This window comes from Sinocyclocheilus anshuiensis, unplaced genomic scaffold (genome assembly GCF_001515605.1).
Source record: "Sinocyclocheilus anshuiensis isolate Anshui unplaced genomic scaffold, SAMN03320099.WGS_v1.1 scaffold392, whole genome shotgun sequence".
NCBI lineage: Eukaryota > Metazoa > Chordata > Actinopteri > Cypriniformes > Cyprinidae > Sinocyclocheilus > Sinocyclocheilus anshuiensis.
The window spans coordinates 4651718-4667441 of NW_015557091.1; the positions used below are offsets into that span (position 1 = coordinate 4651718).

Genomic DNA, 15724 nt, shown 5'->3' on the forward strand with positions numbered 1-15724 from the left:
CTGAATTATTCTGAGAAAAAAGCTTGCCAACAATGGGGACAAAGCAGTCTCACAGCTATTTAAAACTCTACAGTGGAAGTAGCAAAGCCAAGGATGCTAATGCTAACAGATTGTAATGGCATTTAACTGTCGGAATCAGTAGGAGAGTCGGGACTCTTGGAGTTCATACCTCGTTAATATGCAGGTCCTGCCGCCTTCTCTTCCTCCCTTAAGTCTTTTTCTTTGATTTGCAGGGTTCGACCGGTTTCCCCGGATTCCCAGGAGCCAATGGAGAGAAAGGAGGCAGGGTGAGATGGATTCTTCCAACCTGCTTTGTGTGAAGTGCACACTGCATTATAACAAACATATGAAAAAGGCTGATTGATTTCTTTTATGAAAGGATTTGTATGATGACTTTGTACAAAATCACGGACACAAATCAATAAGTGACTACAAAAGATGCTGGAACAATTGTGTTCATGGTGATTCAACGACAATCACGCATCTGGAAAACTATTCACTTGCAGAAAGTGGGCAAAAGTGTGTGAATATGTTGGGTCAAAGGTCATCTGAATGTACTTACCTTTACACTCACCTCACAGTTACCTTTACATGTATATTGTTACTTAGGCTACTACATTTACATTTGCCTTTGCATTTATCTTCACACTTAGACAAAATTTACCTTTACATTTAAGGCTGATTTACATGGTATACAGTAAAATTGAGGTAGTTTCATTCAAATTTGATCCACCTGTTAAAATGAGACCTGTTAAATTGAATCCTGATTGAAATTATCCAGTGCCTGATTAGAGATCACTTTGTTACAAAATCACTTTGTTATATTTAATAGTATATTACCAAAGAAGATTTTATTCAACATTATTCTTGTTGTTGTTGTTGTTTAGTTAGCTTTCCTTTTTCAAGCTACCATTCAGTGTACTAGCTTAGCAGGTTGATCAGCCTACTATCACATAAGCTAATTCTGTTTTTAAATTACATTTTATTTAGCTTACTTTTATTAGCTATTAATTGCATCACCAAAATTACCTCATTTAGAGAGTTAGCGGGATGTTTTACAACAAAAAAAAACATAGTTACTATAGTTGTATAGCAGTACATGGTTTTGCTACACTAACCATAGTTTAACCATGGTATTTGTAGTATAAAAAAAAATATATATATATATATATATATATAGTTATACAAATTCTAATCAATACGTCAAAAAAACATGGTTACTACACTTTTACTATAATAAAACCATGGTTGATTTTTGAAAGGGTAAAGCACCAATAAGAGTGATACCTGTACCAATACAAATAGCCTACCAGTACAGCTGCCTTGCTAGATGCAAGTTAAGTGATTTCTTAACTAATATATTTGCCTAACTAGTAGAAATTCAGTAATTCCTCACAGTAGATGGAAATTACAACACATCCTGACTGAAATCCAGAATAATCATGGAGCAAAAAGCGCTATTGCTCTGCATACTGTACATCACACTCCTCAAACCCCTATGTTGCATGAAAAGGGTCAATTGTGCTGACTATCACTAAGGAAAACTAATCGAAAATTTCCCTTGAGAGACCCTCACCGAATAATTCAATGGAAATCGCTCTCACTTGTAAACAAACCTTGAGTATGTCTAATGTTGTTCATGGGAAACCTATTAGCAAAAGCAACTTTGCCCTAAACGTTTATGATTATTCATAACTAAATGTCAGGTTAGCTGCTATTTTTCCAAGTGTTTGGATCCTGCCCATGAGCAGAGAGCAAAATGACAGTGTACTGTATGTGTGTATGTTTGTGTGCTTCTAATACACCTACACCTCATCTGAAACAAATATTGCCATGGCTCCCAGAAATCCTAGGGGAAGGTATCCAATGCTTGTTTTCCCCCATACACACTGCCATCTCATCTTGGCAAATAGAACGGCAGCAACTGCAACGATTGGATTTGCTTTGTGTAGCTATTGAATTCATCCTCAATTTTTACCACACTCATTTTTCTTCTTTCTTTTCAAAGGGAGTTGCAGGGAAACCAGGTCCAAGAGGTCAAAGAGGTCCGACGGTATGTACTGCTTCAGCACTTCCCCCTTCCATTTTGACTTAATTTTGCTTTATTTAATTATGCAAGTCACCAAGCCCAATATATGCTGATTTTTTTAGGGTCCCCGTGGTGCACGCGGTGCCAGAGGCCCAACAGGAAAGCCAGGCCCTAAGGTACTACTTCCCTCAGACTTTGATTTTGTCAATCACTTCCGTTGCACAGTTCTTATGCTTTCCTCTCTCATTATCCAACAGGGCACAGCAGGCAACGACGGTCCACCTGGCCCACCCGGCGAGAGAGTAAGTGCCACCCAGAATGCATTGCAGCAAACATTTTTATCCCATCATACCATCTACAGTGAGATGGTGTACGGCTTGAGGCGCTCAGAGAGGGTGCTTTTGCAGGAAGCGCAGTGAGGATTAGCTCAGCATGTGGGTGTACTCCAGATAAGAGGACTTACCACCAGACCTGTGTTTTCGTCTGGAAGCTATTATAGATTTATGAAGAGCTCTTGAGCATTAGACCACTGGAAGGCTGTTGTCCAAGGCTCACATCACTCAAAATCTAATGTTGTGCTGTTTATTTCGGCTGTGAAATCCTGTTCTCGTTTCTTCCTCTATTTTTCAGTGTTTTCCTGTTTATTTATTCCGTTTCTCAGTTGGAATCTGAAGGATTTCTTTTAAGCATTTCAAAAGTCTGTTGACTTTACCTACATTGCGCTTAGTTTCAGCTTGTAATGTTTTATTAAAATTTTGTTATCATGAGTATTTATAAATTCTGCTTCCTTCCTTGGACTTTTATTGAGATTATAAGACATAAGATCAGGTCAGATAAAGATTCACTTCTTCTAGTTCACATTTCAGATTCTGATATTGCCATTAAACAATCTGCACTGCATTGTTACCTTATTTTGACGTAAAACAACAGACTTTTCACCAATTTTTTTCCTGTCTTTTCCAGGGACCTCAAGGGCCCCAGGGTCCCGTTGGTTTTTCAGGACCAAAGGGCCCTCCTGTAAGTACCTGTTTATCTATACTGTTTTAGATGCTGACAAATGTGACATTTACAATATATTTCATCTTGTTCTGTGTTTTAGGGACCACCTGGAAAGGATGGGCTGCCCGGTCACCCTGGCCAGCGGGGAGAGACTGTAAGTGTTTCCGATCACTCACACTTGTAGATCACCTAAATAGCCTAAGTGATAACCTATAGCAGACATCACTGATCCATCCAGCAAGAGTGTGTTCAGGGACTGAATGAGCCCACTTCCTCTGAGTTATGTGTAAATCTGAAGGAGTTATGGATGTTCTGTCTGATCCAGGCAGAGGCTTTATTAATGACATGACCCTGTAGGAGATGCTTGTTTATCACATTTAAGAGCAATAAACTTAGTGTGAATTAATGCAGCTACATTTTGCCTGTGAAATTGTGTCATATAAAATCCAGTGGGTCCACCAATAGATGGTTGCTTTTCAGGCAGTAAGTGATTTTTTTCCCCCTAGGGTTTCCAAGGCAAAACTGGCCCACCAGGACCTGGAGGTGTTGTTGGACCACAGGTAGGTGTTTATGTTTTTGCATATTATACATATTATTTGAGATAAGCACAAGGATTTGCCTATTAATCTCACAAATATGTCTATAATGGCTTGAAAGGGTCCAACAGGAGAAACCGGCCCTATTGGTGAGAGAGGACATCCTGGACCACCTGGACCCCCCGGAGAGCAAGGTCTTCCAGGTGCTGGTGGAAAAGAAGGTGCAAAGGTGAATGAGGTTCATGTTTACATGACTTTCAGCCAAATAGAATATATGGAGGGCAAGTACAAACAGAAAATAATTGATTGTCTTGTTATCAATAGTTAAGCTAAATTTTAAACCTTTCTTATTGGAAAACTACATAATGTAACGACAAAAACAAAAAGTGCCCAGCAGGCAAGGTCAAACAGAACTAAAAATGATTGATTATGACCCCCAGTTATTATTTATTTAGGACAAAAGAGCCAGTGGAGATCAATTTGTTGACCAACAACTCGTTCTGTCCAAGTGTATCCCAGTTTTCCAGAGCTATAATGTCCGTACTGTGGAGAATTGCTGAATTCCCTTTCTAAATAGAATCTAAATTGTTAGTAGACGTGGCTTTTAAAAGCTGAACTGAATTTCTCTGTGTCTCCAACCTTCCTGTCTCGGTTTCAATTTCTGCCACTCCTAAACGGAGACACTTTAATCAGCTTGATCGGCCCACTTCAGACTGGCTGTCAGATGTGAGTGAACACCCCGGAGGCAGAGTATGCTGCCGCAATCTGAGCGGTCAGACTCACGGTCTTTCTGCAGTCATTTTTCTGATTTAGCTCGTTTGTTTCCTCGTCTTATTAGCTGAATATGACACTTTCAGTGGCCCAATCAAAATGCAGAGACACTGAGGTCAAGTGGAGGTCGTCTTTCAAATGTATAAAACAGTGTTAAGCTTTCTAGCAATTTTAAATCTCAAAATTCACTCTTGAGCGCCTCAGGCAGGCCTGTCTGATTGCAGTTTACTGTTCGAAGGCACTTGTTGGCCCCTCAAGACACTTTAGTATTCTTAATACTTGTTTTAGGCAGGCTTGTTTTAATTGTGCTGAGATATTAACTGTGTTTAAAACTCTATGAACAACAATTTATTTGGAGCTACCAATAATGTATCGTTCAATCATTTGTGCTGTTTTTGATTGAAGAAATGCAGACTTGCTGAGCATAAGAACCAAGAGCATTAAAAAAAAGTTTGAATGGTAGTGTTCAAAATTTTGTCTTTCAGTTGCAATTAGCGTAATTAACATCAGTTGGACATATTAACATATTGAATGTGTTTAAATGTTCTTTTCACAAAATCCTTCCAGGTTCCTATTTCAGCTTGATTCCCCCAAAAATGTGGTCTAAAAACTTTCTTGGGCCTGCAAATTTTAGTTTCTGTTTGTCAGACCAATTTAAGATAGATGGATTGTTCGAAAAATCTGTTTGAAAACATTTTTCATTATATAGAATTTACACACTTCAGTTTTAATCATGCTGTGGAGTCAGAGATATTAATTGAATCGACCTGCCAGCGCTGGCGACGGTGGAATTTGAAGCTAGCAATAATTCAGGATCATTTCATCAGTTCAGAGCTCATTAGCATCAGCTGAGAATTCATTTTGTGTAAATTTTCTGTTCATTATATTTGAAGTTCAATAAAGTATTCAATTGCCAACTGTCTGTTCACAGGGAGATCCAGGTCCTCCGGGCAGTCCAGGAAAAGACGGTCCTCCGGGACTGAGAGGGTTCCCAGGAGAGAGAGGTCTTCCTGGAGTGACGGTAAGATCATGCTCCCATCGTGAATAAATCACTGCAATAAATCCTCCTAATCTTAGAGGTAGACAGAGAGTTAGACAGCAGCCCTGGCTCATTACACCCACAGAATTGGACTTCAATACACTCCACGAAGACTTAAATAGGGCATATAACCTCTAAAAAAGGTAACTTTGTATTGTTTAATGCGGAGATACATTATGCTAATTTGACTGCGTTCACGTTTTTCCCTTTCCCACCTTTTGAAGAGGCTGGGTTGTTGTCTTTTATTTGTATTATCTGCCTAGAGAATGATTTAATTGAAAATGTTGCCAATTAGATTTTGGGAGACGAGGATGTTTGTTCATTGTTGATGTCTGATCTCAAGGTCAGTGGCAGAGACTGGCTCTTCATGCACTGCCTGATTGTTTTCTACTGGGGCAATTTTTTTCCTCTCTCTTAGGACAGCAACAGTCATTACTGAGACCACCGTGTGTGTCTGCCCTTTAGAGAGGCAATCTCAAGCCCTCACTCACAAAACACAACGGCACCTCCATGAGACCTGACACACACACACACACACACACAGATGCACCTATAAAGACGTTCATGAAACAACTACATGATATTTTATATTAGTTTCATATTAGTATATAAGCATAGTTTATGGGACCAAAAGTTATTTTACTCTACATGGATTCACAAATCTCCTCACATATACACACGAGAGCTTTTGTCAGCTCTTTGATTTTTACTGTGCCCCAGTTGACAACTGTCCTGTGAGAGAAAAAGGGACCAGTAAATATCAATCGGGTAGAGGCAGAACCAGCAGGCAGTTGAGTTCTGTGGATTTCTCTCTCATATGGGAGATTAATGAAAGCCACAGTCAGAAGAGACCAAACCCGCTGTCAGTTTGCACTGTAGTTTGTGCAAGTATAAAAATCAGTTTAGAAGCAGTAGGACTCAACAGTCTATGACGTGGGTATAAGTTCTAAAATCATAATTTCTTCATTACATAATTTTGCTTACTTTCAGAAGTAGTTCACCCAAAAATTGAAAACTCTGTCATTAGTTATTCACACTCATGTTATTACAACCCAGTATGTTAATTTTTTTAGTTAACTATACAAGCGCTAAAAAGGACAAAAAGTGCCATAAAAAGGGGTCCATACAACTTATACTATATTTCACTATGTTTCAAGTGAGGAACAGATTGAAATTTGTCATAATCTACCTGTGTGACAACTCTTGAACCAAATAAGGTGTCCATGGTGCAGGTTGGATGTGAATAACATAAAATGTCATTGGTATGACTTCAGAAGATGGAGAATTTGGAATAAAAAATACATATGGACTGTTTATAGTGCTTTAAGGTTCTTTTTTGCCCTTTTTGGGACCTGATAGCAAATCTTTGTAAAGGTTCTTTCAAAGTGAGGGTCTTTTAGCAACATGAGGGTAAGTATTTTCATTTTTTGGTTAGCTATTCCCTTTAATAAAAAGCGTACAATACTGCTGGTGAAATCTGAGAGCTGCTTGAGACCACCATATCTCTGGATTTATTCATGAAATTGCAGAATAGGAGTTCATAGGAATTCATTAGAGCATTATCCTTTTAGGATTTTGTGTTCCAGGTAATATTTGAAGCAGTTACGTTTATGAGCAAGAAAAAGAGCAGACATAGAGTAATTATGATCATGGGCTGAAAGTAATAGTTCTTCTAAAAATGATAGATAGAAATGTTGTCATCTGAAAAATCCTTTACCCTCATGTCGTTCCAAACTCTTTCTTTGTTTCATGTAATATCTAAGGAGAATTATTTCAAAACAATATCACGTTTGCTCTACATTCCAGGTTTTCTGAAGCCATACAATAGCTTAAGAAAAAGTCTGAAATTTAAGCTGCAGTTCTCAAATATCTTTCACACTTCCATAGATTCAAACTTAGCACAAGAGATGCCTAAAACTAGGTTTAATGTCAATAATGTAGGCAAACACCATTGGTTTTCATACATCATGACTGGCCACAACACATGAAAGAACCGAAGTTTGAAAAAGCACAACCACAAACACTTTCAGTGTGGATTCTCAAAAGCTTTCAATGTGAAATCTCCATTATGTGTTGATCATATTGTGTAGGTAGATTTGTTTGCTCAGGCACAGTGCACTAAAACCTACAGTACATGTTTTTATCTGGCTTTGAGCATCAATAGATGACGTGTTGGATAATGCTCAAGAGAAAATAATGAATTCTGACACTTTGATATGAACCTTCTTGTTAGGCCTATTTACTCACTCATATTTTGTTCTTCTGCAGGGTTCACCTGGTTTGAAAGGAGCCGAGGGCCCTCAGGGCCCCCCTGGTCCTGTTGTAAGTACTCTGTTTCCATGGTTTCCCATCATTCATTGAAGCAACATTCAATATTTAGGAGTCTGAGAGGGTTGAGGGAGTGGTCAGGAAGATCTAAGGCTCAAAAACACCATTAAGGATTTTAAAAGTGTTCTTCACTACCGAACACACGCACAAACAAAGAAGAGTGGACCGCTGATTCATACTCTCAATAAACGAGAGATACCGAAGCAAACAGTGCCCACAGTGCCTCATGCAGTGGCATTAGTTAACACTAGAGGGTGTGATGTTGACCACCAGAGTGTCTCGAGATAAATTCACAGCACTGGCTTGTAATTACCTCGTCTTGACATTTTATACCATAGCTGTTTCATTAGATTTTATGTGACGGGCATGATGCTGAATGTCCTCAAGAGTTTCTCGAATTAAAACCACATTCTTTTCTTCACTGATTCATTTCTCTTAAGGAAAAAAAAGATAAGTATTGTCACCCTATAATTGCTCTTTTTCAGGCGTTGACAGTGTGCTGCCAGATTAGAATGGATGGATGAAAATTCATTGAGGAGTTTTACATTCAGCTGTGTCAGTCCAATAAAGGATACATTTGCATTTGTATGAAGATGCAGGGGTCTACAAATTAAACCATGTTTAGAAAGAGAGATAAGAAGTCTAAGGGCATGTTCGCCCACTAGTAGGAGCAGATTTGGCACCCTACAGGAAGTTTTTTGTTCTTTCAACAGCTTGTGCCAATGTGATCATCCACAATCTGTTGTATAGAAGCATTTTGCACTTGCCATAACACATTACAGAGGTTTGGGCCGTTTCATCCACATGTGTTGAAGACCCTGTGCAATGATTTAATTAGCAGTGCTTGCAAAAAAAAGATCACTATCAGGTGCACTTTGGTGCATAAACTGTCCCGCATGGTTTGTACCGTGGATATGATATGATACCACAAATTTATCAGCTTGTTGAGGAAAGTTGTGGGACTTATGATTTTTAAATAAGTGCGAAATCCCTACATTAAGAACACTCAGAACACCTTAGCAACCACATAGCAACATCCTAACATCCACATAGCAGCATGTAAAAAAACTGAGAACTCCTTAGCACCTACATAGCAACATGTTAAAAACCAAATAGCAACACCCTGACTTTAGCCAAAGTCTCTTTAAGACAAGTCATGGCCATCTTTGAAACGCCTCTCAGGCATGCAAGTGCAACTCCTATCTCTTTGAATGGGGAAACATCAAATTCTACAAAACTGTTCACTAAGCTTACGATTAAATTTTATATTTGAAATCACCAAAGAAATCTGACAACAACTGTGTCATAAATGTTGTTTCTTTTCCTCACATAGCGTTATAAAAAGCTTATTTTTCAGGCAAGATCAGCCAGTGCGCATGCGCAGTCCTAAGCGCACGTCTCAGAGCGCTGACTGTTTCTATAGCAACCGGGACTTCTAACGGCAGCTGCAGTGACGTGCTGACTTTACCGATTAGCAATTGGCTCTTTCATTCAGAAGGCGGGGCTTCCTGCGATTGAGCGGCCATATTGAGCATTGCATTTTTCCCCATTCAAAACTATACGAGTGACATGTCTTGGGTATTCTATAGTCTTTGCTTTAGCATAATAACGTTAAAAACCATCAATACACCTCAGCAACTGCATGGCAACAGCCTAACATTCTCAGAGTAACATGTTAAAAACACTCAGAACTCCTTAGCAACCACATATTGTATCAAAGCCTTAAAATCACTATAACATAGTAACATGTTAAAAACATTCAGAATGCCTTAGCAACTGCATAGTAACCTCATAACATCCACACAGCAACAACACAGAGTTAAAAACACTGTGAGCTCCTTAGCAACTACATAGCAACAGCCTAACATTAGCATAATAACATAAAAAACATCAGAACACCTTAGCAACTGCATGGCAACAGCCTAATATTTGCAAAGTAATATGTTAAAAACACAGAAAACTCCTTAGCAACTGCATAGCAATGGCCTTATATCTGTATTGTAACATGTTAAAAACACTCATAACACATTAGCAAATGCATAGCAACACTATAAAATCTACATAACAACAATAAAAACACTCAGAACACCTTAGTAACTGCCTAGCAACAGCCTAGCATCTGCATAGTAACAGTAGTTAAAAACACACAGCAACACTTTTTAACATTAGCATATGTTAAATGCCATAACCTTAGCAACTTCATGGCAGCAGCCTAACATTTACATAGTAACTTTTTAAAACACTCAGAACACCTTATCAACCACATAGCAAAGTCCTAACAACAACTTAGCAATGTTAAAAACAATCAGAATACCTTAGCAACTGCATAGCAACATCCTAACATCCACATAGCAACATGTTAAAAACACCCCGAACACCTTAGCAGCTGCATAGCAACACTCTCACATCAGCATAATGACATCGAAAACAATCAGAACACCTTAGTAACTGCACAGCAACACCTTAACATCAGCATATAACAACATCAAAAACAATCGGAACACCTTAGTAACTGCACAGCAACACCTTAACATCAGCATATAACAACATCAAAAACAATCGGAACACCTTAGTAACTGCACAGCAACACCTTAACATCAGCATATAACAACATAAAAAACAATCAGAACACCTTAGTAACTGCACAGTAACACCTTAACATAAGCATAACAACATCAAAAACAATCAGAACACCTTAGCAACTGCAAAGCAGCATGTTAAAAAAAACACTGAGAACTCTTTGGCAGCTGCATAGCAACAGCCTAACATTTGCATAAAAACATGTTAACACATAGCAACCCCCTAACATCAACACAGACATACAGTAAACATCTAGTCCCTCAGCATAGTTTTACACACAGCCCTTCATGTTCGGCTGGTCTGGAGTAATTTTGACAGGGTTGAAAATTTTCAGCAAGACATTCTGTACCTTTACAAAGTGGTGTATCTCTGTTTATGGTGTTATTTACGCAGTTGAGAGGGGAAAAAAACAGTAGGAAAACTGTCTGAAATGTCTTGATTTTTGGGACTAGCAAAATCATCCAAAAGCAAAAGCTCCTCATTTGGATTTTCAAGACTAAAAATACATCCTTAATAGGACGTGGTTTGGTGGTCACTTGGGAGAAACTGGTTTAATCCTTTATACATGACTAATAAGTGAGGTACGCCAGATCTTTAGAAACATATTAATGTGGTCTACATGCTTCAATAAATTAGACTCGTGTAGCATGTATATGTCTATGGAGTATCTACGTGTCAAATATGTTAAAATCACCCGTTGTCATAGGGTTCCCCTGGTGAGAGAGGAGCAGCAGGACCTGCTGGCCCCATTGGCCTGTCCGGCCGTACTGGACCTCAGGGACCCCCGGGACCTGCTGGAGAGAAGGGTGCACCGGTAATTGTGCTGATTAGATATAAAGATGATCAATTTGTTTCTTATATTACATAATACATTTACATACATTTTTGAGTGACAGTGAATAGTTTAAGGTTTCTTACAGCATAGCAACTGCATAGCCTCCACCTTAGCATCACTTATATTTTTTCAGTAAATGTAAAAAAAAAATGTTATGATTAAGATTGCTATTCAGAATGTGATTTGACACAAGCTGAAAAATCATTTTATTTCTTTGTTCAGGGAGAGAGAGGTCCTCCAGGTCCAGCCGGTCGGGATGGAGTACAAGGTCCGGTTGGTCTGCCAGGTCCAGCAGGACCTCAGGGTCCACCTGGAGAAGATGGTGACAAGGTTAATTGCAATTTTGATTTACATTAATACGTTTAGACAGAAGAGAGGGGACACACGTTACATTACCATAGATATATTAATACAATGCTTTTCTTGATGTGTCAGTTCCTGAAGACAGTTCACAGTCACTAAAACAGGACTGTAACGGATTTCACTTCATCTTAACTTTCGTATTGAAGTTTTCTGTCAACTTCTAAAGCTACATTAACAGGTGTACACCGCTAAAAAATCTAAGTAAAATGAGTCAAATAAAAGAGTTTTCAGAAAATATATCTTTTTCTTTTAGCAAATAGTTTTCAAGCATAAATCTCACTAAAATGTCTTCACTTTGTCCTTTTTAAAAACTTTGCCAGTTAGGTAAGAAAGAAAAATATACTTTATTCAAGAAGAACACTTTTACAATGTTGCTTCTTAAATATTGTGCTAGAAAAACCTATCACTATAGTATATCTCACATCTCTTCCCAGAATTCCTCACCCTCACTTTTTGGACAGTGATCATTCTTCATCATCACAAACACTGCACGGCCATCTGAAATGCACGCCTATCTCTCAGTCGCTCTCTGCTGCCACCAATCCATCATCATCAGCAAAGGCGGCCTATAATCAAATTAGCGCAGGGTACCATAAACGTTGTCTCTCCATCAGTATCCTCTAACAAGCTTCATGGGCTTACGTGCCAAGAATATATTGTAGAAATGCTTTATCTGGCCATGTCTGTTAGTTCAGAGACAATATTTAGCATTTCATTTACAGTAAAACTCCATGCAGGTTGACAGCAATGTCATATCTTTTACTGCACGGTAAATGGTTTACTTTGACATGGAGCTTCTTAAAGTTATATCCACCGGTGTGTGATTTATGCGTTATATAGTTTTAAAAAGGCAAAATGGATATTGCATGACTGATTTTAAAACCTTTTCAGGGAGAAGCGGGAGAACCAGGCCAGAAAGGAAGCAAAGCTGACAAAGGTGAACAGGTGAGTAAATTCAATTGTAAAATCCTTATTTATACACACAGTACGATTTGCATTCAGAATCAGTTTTACTTAAAATGCAATGACTGAATGATTTTTAAGGTTCTTCCAATGATTAAATCCGGAGAAAAAAAAAATTATTTTGTGTTGTCCTTGCTGGTTGCATGCAGCAGCAAACATACAGCACAACCAGTATAGTCTGATTCACAATTTAATGAGTCGTACGAACCGGTTCTTTTAATTAATTGATCTAAAAAAATCATGAATCATGAATTACATATTCAAATTGTCAATCGCTGAATCAGTTTACGCAGTTCTTGACTTACTCACTGAATCACACTTACTATCATGTACAACTTGAAATGAACTAACTAAAAGCAAATAATTTCCTCAAAAGTACAAAAAGAGCCAGTATTTGAATGATTAAGGAAACAGAATTGTTGAATTACTTAAGATTCCCATCTCTTTGTACAGCTCTGTTGTTTTGATTATGTTCTTCATTGTGTCCACTAGGGTCCACCAGGTCCACCTGGTCTTCAGGGAACTATTGGAGCTCCTGGACCTGCTGTACGTCTTGACTGCACATACAAAAATCTATTATTTGTGACGTTTTGCATATAATGAAATGCATTGCAGCTCTGACTAATGTCTTTTTCAGGGAGGTGATGGTGAACCAGGTCCTCGTGGACAGCAGGGTATGTTTGGACAGAAGGGAGATGAAGGATCCCGAGGCTTCACTGGACCTCCTGGTCCCATTGGTCTGCAGGTGAGTGCCGCTGTGCCAATGATGGCCCAAATATGAGCTAACATTTTTATTTTGTGTAGCACTGAGTCCCCAGTCCCATGGTAACTCAGACTAATGCTGCACAAACAGCATTAACTGGTGGCCCTGGGCAGTAGATGTATTGGGAGGTGTTTGAGATGTGAATTGATTTCCTTTTGATTCCCCCTCTGATGGAATCGCCCTGTGAATAAGTACAGACTCAGTATAGACATGCAAGAGCAGGGTCCATTGCATTAACAGTTTAAAACCAGTTGGTTTGCTGGTGGTATAATCACTACTAATTTAATTATGCTACTAATTAGAGAATTTATTAAAAGTAGAAAAGGTTTTGTGCAATATCAGTCCCAAAGTGTTTGCACAGTAATTTTAACTAGAGGCTAGTAATATATAGCAGTTCTCACATTTGTCTCATCAAAGGCCATTTAAATATATATTTATGCATTTAAATATATTCAAATATATATTTGCACAATATGTTGTTGCCATTATTGACTGACAGCATTTTTGACAAATTGAAACAAACATGTTCAGACATCATATTCATTTTTATTTATATTTTTCTTTTCATTTTTTTTAATGGGAGAGTATGAGTATGAGTTCTCCCTGTGTTAAAAGAATATATATAAAAACATTTTTAACGTTTTTCAAAGAGTTCATCAAGGCTGCATTTATTTTATTAAAATACAGCAATATTATTATAATTTGAAATAAATGTATTCTTTATTATGACAGCAAAGATGAATTTATAATATTTTCTATTTTTATTTTTTGCACTGTCAACGAATATAGTCTAGTTGCCGTGTTGTGAACCATACAAATCAGCAGTCATGTCATGTTTGGGTGGTAAACACTGTATTTGTAGAAGATTTATATTAATCATCTCATCTCTCTCTTTTCATTTGATCACATTACGATCTGATTTCTCTATCCATCCATTAGCTGATTCCTCTGACGGCGAGTCATCGCTGTAATGGAGTAACTTCGACTGCTCCTATAGTCCTCTTACGCCACCAAATCTCAGCCATTTGATTCAATTGAGTTTTAATTGGGCGTAATGCACTTCCATTTGGATTTCATTAATTGCATTTAGTGACCCGGTCCAATAGACGTTAGAGCAGTGCACACACACCCTTCAGGCTGTAATGAGTGTTTATGTTAATGGTCTCTGACTAAGGGCTTCTGCCCCGATGAGATCTCTTACCAGTCAGTGAGAACGTGTTGGTCTGCCAAGTCCGCAGGGCACGTGGGTATTGGGCGAGTAAATATCAGACAAAATTAGACTTTAGATGTCCTCACTCCTGACATGTTACGGCTAACGAAGAAACGCCTTTGAATGAGCAGTGCCCGAAGTCGAGGCAATTAGGGAGTAAATGTCAAGGATCAAACACATATGATACCGGGGTCACATGCCTAGCTTGTTTATTCGCTAGCGCAGGTGTGTTTTATCTGAGGTCTCTAATGATATAGTGTTTTGGACTTCTTTAAAACACAAATGCTTCCCTGGTTACTCTCACTGATGGACGTTTCACCTTTTCTGCTGGGTAAAACATTTAATTGGCCATTAATTAAGCTGAAAAACGGCATGAATTTTTCAGCTAGCCCCTTAGTGGAGAGCAGCGTCAAATAAACACACTGCTGGCCATCTAAGTTCTTTTTGGTGGCCCGTTTTATTCTCACAATGTTCCGGATTTTAAAAAGTCCTAGGTGCATTTTTAGGGAGTAATAGTGGTTTGATGGGGAACATGTCCTTCCCCAAATGTTCAAATGAAACTAGTGCCGCTCTGGAGAAATATATTTGGTAAATGTGCATAGATGGGTTTCTGTGCTGGGTAAAATAGCTTTCATAGTGTGCTTAGTGTTGAAAGTCCTCTACGTTTTTCACCGCTAGCCATTTGCCACCCATGAAAAGGTGACAAACAATATAGTGTTCACATTGAACATGAGCTAAAAATCTGACAAAGGATATTAGCTGCTCTCTTGGATTTCAAGATGACAGACAGTGAAACTCAATAAACACTCCTGTACTCCGCCTCTGTTTCTTCCATTTGCCATATGGCCCTTTTGCCTTTCTCCGCCAATTCTGAAATGAAGCATTATTGCTGTCCTCCGGTAACTGCGTCTGAGCCAGATTATTCTTCTCTTTTCATCAGAGGGACCATTTCGGTGCCTCACAGCAACAGTGTGTCTTTGCACATTTCTTTGCACGGTTGCTGATGTCAGTGTATTATAGTATATAAATATATGGACATTTATGTTATTATAAATGCACATAATACAAGAATATTCATTTGTTTTTTTATAGGGTCTTCCTGGACCATCTGGTGAGAAAGGAGAAAATGGAGACGTTGGTCCTATGGTAAGATGTTTTAACCTATTATTAACTATTATTAATTATTATAATGTATTTATCTTTTGAACTGCCTTTGACATGACTTTATTTTATTTAGTCATTTTTCACATTTAATTTATTCATTTTATTTTTTATGTTTTAGCCTACAACTATTAGTAAAGTCTCATT

General features: G+C 38.3%; 1 protein-coding gene across 1 annotated transcript in view; it reads left to right on the forward strand.

The window, feature by feature from the left end:
- col11a1a (collagen, type XI, alpha 1a) overlaps nucleotides 1-15724 on the forward strand; it is a 78609-nt gene that overhangs the window by 47177 nt on the left and 15708 nt on the right. Inside the window, exons 33-47 of the mRNA XM_016472165.1 lie at nucleotides 2009-2053; nucleotides 2152-2205; nucleotides 2287-2331; nucleotides 2993-3046; nucleotides 3129-3182; nucleotides 3535-3588; nucleotides 3686-3793; nucleotides 5267-5356; nucleotides 7643-7696; nucleotides 10989-11096; nucleotides 11340-11447; nucleotides 12372-12425; nucleotides 12936-12989; nucleotides 13081-13188; nucleotides 15509-15562. Of these exons, the coding sequence (XP_016327651.1) occupies nucleotides 2009-2053; nucleotides 2152-2205; nucleotides 2287-2331; nucleotides 2993-3046; nucleotides 3129-3182; nucleotides 3535-3588; nucleotides 3686-3793; nucleotides 5267-5356; nucleotides 7643-7696; nucleotides 10989-11096; nucleotides 11340-11447; nucleotides 12372-12425; nucleotides 12936-12989; nucleotides 13081-13188; nucleotides 15509-15562 (1044 nt within the window). The remainder of the gene's footprint in view (nucleotides 1-2008; nucleotides 2054-2151; nucleotides 2206-2286; nucleotides 2332-2992; nucleotides 3047-3128; nucleotides 3183-3534; nucleotides 3589-3685; nucleotides 3794-5266; nucleotides 5357-7642; nucleotides 7697-10988; nucleotides 11097-11339; nucleotides 11448-12371; nucleotides 12426-12935; nucleotides 12990-13080; nucleotides 13189-15508; nucleotides 15563-15724) is intronic.